The sequence below is a fragment of the Telmatherina bonti genome (genome assembly GCF_933228915.1).
Source record: "Telmatherina bonti genome assembly, chromosome: 6".
Classification (NCBI taxonomy): Eukaryota; Metazoa; Chordata; class Actinopteri; order Atheriniformes; family Telmatherinidae; genus Telmatherina; species Telmatherina bonti.
The window spans coordinates 41,174,639-41,182,096 of NC_136624.1; the positions used below are offsets into that span (position 1 = coordinate 41,174,639).

At 46.8% G+C, this 7,458-nt stretch overlaps 2 protein-coding genes across 7 annotated transcripts in view; both read left to right on the forward strand.

Annotated features, from left to right (window-relative positions):
* The window catches only part of ndrg3a (ndrg family member 3a), a 160,527-nt gene extending 156,615 nt beyond the window's left edge, over window positions 1–3,912 (forward strand). For 5 of the 6 annotated variants that reach the window (XM_079241500.1, XM_079241501.1, XM_079241503.1 and 2 more), the window contains 9 exons: window positions 1,385–1,441; window positions 1,608–1,711; window positions 1,794–1,859; window positions 1,935–1,986; window positions 2,059–2,106; window positions 2,185–2,220; window positions 2,300–2,351; window positions 2,964–3,002; window positions 3,331–3,912. In XM_079241500.1, coding sequence (XP_079097626.1) covers window positions 1,385–1,441; window positions 1,608–1,711; window positions 1,794–1,859; window positions 1,935–1,986; window positions 2,059–2,106; window positions 2,185–2,220; window positions 2,300–2,351; window positions 2,964–3,002; window positions 3,331–3,488 — 612 coding nt within the window. In that variant the 3' untranslated portion in view covers window positions 3,489–3,912. The remainder of the gene's footprint in view (window positions 1–1,384; window positions 1,442–1,607; window positions 1,712–1,793; window positions 1,860–1,934; window positions 1,987–2,058; window positions 2,107–2,184; window positions 2,221–2,299; window positions 2,352–2,963; window positions 3,003–3,330) is intronic. The other variant, XM_079241504.1, reaches the window with a different exon arrangement.
* Window positions 3,913–5,348: 1,436 nt separating this feature from the next.
* On the forward strand, window positions 5,349–6,929 carry LOC306757210 (src-like-adapter 2; the record flags this gene model as incomplete). Its single annotated transcript, XM_079242175.1, has 7 exons — window positions 5,349–5,421; window positions 5,495–5,594; window positions 5,668–5,754; window positions 5,988–6,091; window positions 6,315–6,467; window positions 6,547–6,676; window positions 6,806–6,929. 7 exons carry the CDS (start codon window positions 5,349–5,351, stop codon window positions 6,927–6,929), a joined length of 771 nt encoding a protein of 256 aa, XP_079098301.1.
* Between the last annotated feature and the right edge of the window lie 529 nt (window positions 6,930–7,458).

The following is a 7,458-nucleotide window of genomic DNA, read 5'->3' on the forward strand; positions in this document are numbered from 1 at the left end:
ACGTAGACATATATACGTAGACATAGACATCATATATACGTAGACATAGACATCATATAAACGTAGACGTAGACATCATATATACGTAGACATCATATATACGTAGACATAGACATCATATATACGTAGACATCATATATACGTAGACATAGACATCATATATACATAGACATAGACATCATATAGACATCATATATACGTAGACATAGACATTATATATACATAGACATATATACGTAGACAGACATCATATATACGTAGACATAGACATCATATATACATAGACATCATATATACGTAGACGTAGACATCATATATACGTAGACGTAGACATCATATATACGTAGACATCATATATACATAGACATCATATATACGTAGACATATATACGTAGACATAGACATCATATATACGTAGACATCATATATACGTAGACATATATACGTAGACATAGACATCATATATACGTAGACATCATTGATACGTAGACATAGACATCGTATATACGTAGACATCATATATACATAGACATAGACATCATATATACGTAAACATAGACATCATATATACGTAAACATAGACATCATATATACGTAGACATAGACATATATACGTAGACATAGACATCATATATACGTAGACATAGACATCATATATACCTTAGACATAGACTTCATATAAACGTAGACATCATTGATACGTAGACATAGACATCATGTATAAATAGACATAGACATTATATTTGCATAGACATCATATATACATAGACATCATATATACGTAAGAGTCAACCGTAGTCAAGAGAAAGCAGCAACTATTCCCTTATTTTGTTCAGCATACGGCTGCAATAACCAGCGAAATTCTGAAAGCAGATCGTGTGGAATTACATTTCACAAGTTTGATTAATTTATTTGACCAGATAAAAATAGATAAATCCAAATTCATCAATAAACAAACATGTTAGTATCAAATTAATTTCTACAGTGATTTATATTGCAGCTACCTTATGTCTTAGTTAAATAGCATATAAAAATATTTTAGCACGTAGTTTTAATGTTTGACAGTGATGTGTATCATAACAACATCTCAGATCTTTGTAACAAACCAAACTGAGAAAAATCAGGTGAAAATTGGTGAAGTTATTGTTGTGGTTGGACCTACACCTTACAGATAAATACATTGGAGGCGCATGGAGACCCATCCAAGATGGCGGCGCGATGAAACGTCAGCAGCGCGATGCTACACGGCGTCTACGTACTGTATATATGTCGTCTACGGCTCTGACTCGGGTCACCGTCTCCCGGCTTTGTCTGGTGGATGGTGGCTCTTGCAGGACATAAAGATAAAAATGGGCTTTTCTTTGTGTTTCATCGGCGTCTCCAGCTGTCTGGATGGACCAGCAACCTTGTGGACATCGTCATGGCACACCACTTCAGCACGGTGAGTTGTCGCACCGCAACATGCACTTTTATTTTTATTTATTTTGTAAAGTTTTACTTGTTTCTAGTTTTTCTTTTACTTATTTAGTTGTAGTTTTAGAAACATGCAACCGCTGGTTGGTCCATCACTGCGGCGAGTAAAGATGTTCTTCTTCTGCTTCCTGCAGGACGAGCTGACGGATAACCAGGAGCTGATCCAGACTTACCGCCTCCACATCGCTCAGGACATCAACCAGGACAACCTGGCTCTCTTCTGCAGCTCCTACCAATAGTAACATGAAAACTCACCTCATTTCTTGGAGGTTTGATCTTTTTGGCCTCAGCGGCACGTTAACATCCTCGTGTGTCTCCAGCCGTCGGGACCTGGACATCGAGAGGCCCATCGTCGGTCTGAACGAGGACACGGTCAACACATTAACGTAGGTTTTTAGAAGAAAAGCACCCTGATGCGGGAAGCAGGGCGTAAGCTGAACTCTCCCCCTGCTGTCCTGCAGGTGTCCCGCGCTGCTGGTGGTCGGGGACACGTCACCCGCCGTGGAGGCTGTGGTGAGTGACGCTCCGTCACCGCTGGAGGCTGTTTTTCTATCCGTCTTATCTGTCTTTTACTTCCTGTTTCAGGTGGAGTGCAATTCCAGGTTAAATCCCACCAAGGCCACGTTGCTGAAGGTGAAGTCCTGGAAAGTGACTGATGCTCATTTTTCCCAGTAAAACTGATAATTAACGACATGTGGAATCTTATCCTAGATGGCGGACTGCGGGGGCTTGCCACAAGTTGTGCAGGTCGGTTTCCTCGTCACCTTTTCCCATTTTTAACCTCATCAAACTTTCTTTAAATGTTTTGTATTTTATCCCTTCACAGCCGGGGAAGCTCGCTGAGGCGTTCAAGTACTTTGTTCAGGGCATGGGCTACAGTAAGTACCAGGCCCCGCAGCTGAGCTGTGAAAGCATCTAAACACTAAAACCAAAGCGGTGACCTGAGCCGTCGGCATGCCGAGCTTCAGCCTCTGTAGGATGACGTTTGTGTGGTTCAGGTTCGTCTCGTCTTGTTTCCTGTTGACGCCAGTTGAGTGAAAAACAGCAGGACAGTTTTTGCTGCCGTTGTTGCTGAGCGCCATCCTGTTTGGGTCTGGGAAGCCGTCAGCAGCGGCGGTGTCAGCCATGTCCTCTCTGCTGGCGTGCCTGAAGCCACCAAAGCCTTCCTGTCCCGTTCAGAGTGACGATGCGTCTCAGAGGGTGTTGCTTTGCTTCTGTTGGACATTTTGGGCGGTTTCTGAGCTCCGGACTGCGAGGGCGGCCTGCAGTCCGCCGGAGCCCCTACGGAGAGGATGGGAACACATTAAAACGTGTTTTCATGCAGAGAGAGTTGAAACTGAAACTCTGCATGTTTGTAAAAGCTGCTTTTGCTGCAGGAGTGTGAAATACAAACAGTGCTGCACAGAAACATCCGAGCAGAGTTTAACCAGATGTGTCTCTTCAACACGTCTCCTTTCTCCTGTCTTTCCCGCTGCGATCGCCGCCTGCAGTTCCCTACGTTCTTCTCAGTCACTTGAGCAACGAATCAGGTACCAGACTGCTCTGCAGGCTTTGCAGTAAAACGGCCTCTGAGCCCCCCCCATGTCATGCATGTCCAGAGAGCTGTCTGACCGGAGGGGGGCGGGTCCTTCTGCATGCATGTCCCAGCTTCCTGTGCTCGCATGCCCGTCTGTCGGCGTCCCGTCTTGCTGCATGACCTGCCCCCCCCAGAGAACACATCCAACAGTTCCGTCACACTTTTTACTTGTTTTTCTTGATTTAGTTTTTGCGAAGTGTTTGCATTGCTGTTGTTTTGTTGCTGCACTGCAGGAAGTGTGTGTGTGGGGGGGTATTTAACGCCTCCTGTCCCCGTTTCAGTGCCGTCAGTAGGAATGACTCGCCTGGCTCGCTCACGCACCGCCTCCTCTTCCAGCATCGCCTCCATGGACAGCAGCCGCAGCCGCAACAACCTGAACAACGCCGGCGGGGCCCTGGACGGCCAGGCCGGGCCCCAGACCATGGAGGTGTCCTGTTGAACCCCCCCCTCTGCGCTCCTAAGCAGATCAACACAGGAGGAACTAATGTGTTTAGAAAGGAGGATCTAATGCAGAAATATTAACAGATGCTTATTATAAAGAAGTTCCTGTCAGAAAGCTGTCTAACCGTTTATTTATTGTTTTCTTCTAAACCTGCTCAGCCTCCACGTGTTCAGAATAACTTTCCTTTTTTACCTTCGTGTGTCCGCTGCTCCCCCCCGCTGAGTCGGACTCGGCGTGGGAGCGCGCAGGGCTGCAGACGGTGGAAATAAACGTAGCATACAGTAGCACGCGCTGCTCCTCAGCATTTTATCTCACGTCACAAACCTTCCTTTGATTTGTTAACAGACGCTCAGCGTGTCCACGTTGCTTTAACAAGCCTCCTCATCTTCACTCATTTCTGTTCCTGCTCAATAAACCTGCAAGGTGACGACGTGTGTCCTGTCTTCATTTCCAAGCGCGGCAGCGGGCGCGTGCACGCCTCAAGTTCAAGGAAACAGCAGGTGACTGCGGTGAAGATGTTTCCAACCACACTTGATCTCGTTTCCTTTCTGCTGTTGTCACAGATGAGCGGATCCATATTTAGCACATCAGAAGTGAACGGCTGCAGACCGGCAGACGGTCCACATGGAGGGACAGCTGGCGTCAGTCTGCAGTCGTTACCACCACCTCTAAAGCATTATCATCACTTCATCTCTAACACATAGATCTATGGTCGCCCCCCTGTGTTAGATCAGCTTTATTGTCATTCCAACAAACGCAACGAAAAGCTCTCAGTTCAGACTGTGTCTCATTTCTGCTGCCTGGTAATAAAGATGTGCAGTTAGGATGAACTGAGAGCTTTTCGTTGGAATGACAATAAAGCTGATCTAACACAAGGGGGCGACCATAGATCTATGTGTTAGAGATGAAGTGATCACAATGCTTTAGATGTGGTGGTAATGAAAACTGCAAACATTAAAACACAACAAAAGCATGGTTTATTCTGTCAATGTGTCATCATGAGTTCCCGGCAGAGAGGACAGGGTCATGTGATCATGGGATGAAAGATCTTCGTCATCAGTGTTTCCATGGAGACGTTGGTGCTGTCAGGCTGCAGGAACTCTGCATCCTCCCACAGCCGTGCACCATAAAGTGCACGATGCCTCTGGGCGCTGCTTACGTAGACGTGCAGTTTATCCTGTCTACAAGTGAAGCACGACTTACTCAAACATCCGAAAGAGTGCTGGAGACGTGAGTCAGGATGTCAACGCGTTGCACGTCACGGGATGCTGACACACTTAGAGGTGCAGCAGGAGACCTCCTCTCTCCAGTCCGCCCACCTCATGCAGCGCTGCAGGAAACACACACAGGACTCTGCATGGGAGCAGTCGGTCGCTCCCAACAGGCCTGCGCAGCTTTCTCAGCTCAGACCAGCATTTTCATCCCAGAAACCTGGAATTTTCCTGCTTCTGTTGCTTTTAACAACAAAAAGGGACCAAAAGGAGGTGAGTTGTCTTCATTTCTTCTGTTTCCTGGCTTTAAGCCTTGACTTTTACCTCCAGTATAGCATGTGTAGCCCGATAACTCAGGCCGGTTTAAACACATGCAGAGGTCGCTGGGTTGGTTTAAATGTCAGCTGGATCCTGGAAGAAAGCTGCTCTCTGTGAAGAAAAGCTTTTCTCTTGAGGAGGAAAGTAGATGTGTGGAAAGTGAACACAGGATATCAGAGTTTCTTGTGGTTTCCTGTGTCTCATTTCTGCTGCCTGGTAATCAAGATGTGCCGTTAGAATGAAGTAGCTTTTCTTTGGTAAGACCTTTGCACGCCCGACCCCCGCCTTGTGTTTTCTTTTAAAGGCAGAAACATAAATTGGGAAGGATATGGGGACCTGCTTCACTCGATGCCATTCCAACCTGACAATCCTGGAAAACACACCTGAATCTGAGTCACCTGGTAAGTTTAGTCCCAAAAATCAAAGTGCAACCCAACATAAAGGGAAACTAAGCTGCCTCTTCTCGTGCTGCAGACCAGCAGGAAACTGTGTTCATATCGCTCCACAACTACCCGTCACTGGCACAAACAGAGCCGAGCATGCTGGCTGGCGAGCGGCTCACCGTCCTGTCAGAGTGAGTCGGGAAGCTGCTGATGGCTTCTGTCGACATGTGTCTGTACAAATGTCTTCTGTTTGTTCCCAACCAGCGGTGGAGACTTCATGATGGTGAGATCCTCGACCACTGGCCGAGACGTCTACATCCCCAGCAGCTTCACAGCCGAGGTGACGCACAGGTTTGTGGCCTTTCTTCCACCGCAGTGTGAAAGTGGGAGAGCTGCAGGAGAAACGAGGAGGACGGCGATCCCTGGCAAGCCGGGGGAGTCTGTGTGAAGACGAGACATTTTTCTCTCCAGGGACACAAAGAAGCTCTGCCTCCTCCTCCGACGTCGAGTTTCCTCTCGTTGCAGCGGTTTTACCCACATTCCTTTTGCTTGGTTGATCTGAAAGCGACAACTTTCCTCTTCAGGTGGTTGTTTACAGGAATCGGCCGGGACAAAGCCGAGGAGCTGCTGGTGCACCCAAACAACCAGAGCGGAGCTTTTCTGGTCCGAGAGTCTGAGACGAGCAGAGGTCAGAGGTCACACTTTAACCCGACCTTCTCACCAGATTGCCGTTTACAGTAACGCAGTGTCTTTGCACAGCTCACACCGCAGGAAAGTTCCGGTTTTATAGCAGTATCACAGTAATATCCACGGTGATAAAGCGTTTAATCAGAGACAAACTGGACCACGGTTGAGGAGGACGAGTTCAGCTGTAGGCTCATAAATAAGACCACATGTGGGATTTCCTACAGATTGCCACTCATTGTCTGTCTTGAGGAGAAGCGACTCGTCGGACCCGCACCCCGTGAAGCACTACCGCATCTCTCACCTCCAGAACGGCTGGGTCTACATATCTCCCAGACTCACATTTCCCTCTCTCTATCACCTTGTGGGTCACTATTTAGGTCTGTATGCCGGCGCCTTTTCATCTCGCTGGCTCTAAACTCTGACAGACTGAGAAGAACACGTTGTTTCCTCCTGCAGAGTCTGCAGACGGGCTTTGCAGTCAGCTGACAGAGCCCTGCTTCATCCAGGGTTTAGACGGCGCCAGAGAGGTTCGATTCCATCCCATCACTGTCAGGAGGCCGACCATCAACTGGAAGGACATCAGCAGGTGAGGAAAATTTACCCTTGTGTTTTTTCCTGCAACAACTTTAGCTGTTTTCAACAGTAAAAATTCATTTTAAATATATTTCCTCCAAGCATGTTTGTACATTGTCTGAGACTGTCATTGTCCTTGCAGGTCAGTGATCCTGAGGAGGAAGAGAACAGAGTCTGGCAACTCTCTGGTGAGCGAGGGGTTGAGGGAGGCCATCAGCTCCTACCTCCAGCTGACAGAAGGCAGTGAGCACAGCTGGGACACCTGAGGAAAGGAAATGGAGCGAGAATAAAGAGAGAGAATAAAGTCAGTGACATACTGGCCTGCGTCAGCTGCAGCTTGAGCGAGCCAGCAGAGGAGGCCTTCTGCACCCAGACCCAGCAGAGAGGCAGAAACACTACACTCTTTACAGATGTGGAGATTGTTGACAGTTTTCTGTTTTCCCTGCGAGGCAAACAAGAGGACGTGTGAGCTGAAAATTACAGCCAAAGAAACATTTCTGTGCCTCGATTTTAAATGTTGAACAATGCCCTCAACCCCTTAAAGACTGAACCAAGAAGAACATGAACAAGAAGTTAAAATTTATTTTGGACATTTAACCTTTTTGGGTTTTTAAGAGTATAAATAATTTTTGTAAATTTATTATATTTTATTTCCATGTGGTTGTAGTACAAAGCTTGTCCAGCAGGGGGCAGCATCAGAATGTGTTCGACTTTCTTCTTTTTTTTTTTTACACCATAAAATGTCTCAGAAACTGTCATCAAACATCAAACATGGGCATTAAAGAGTTCATTTAT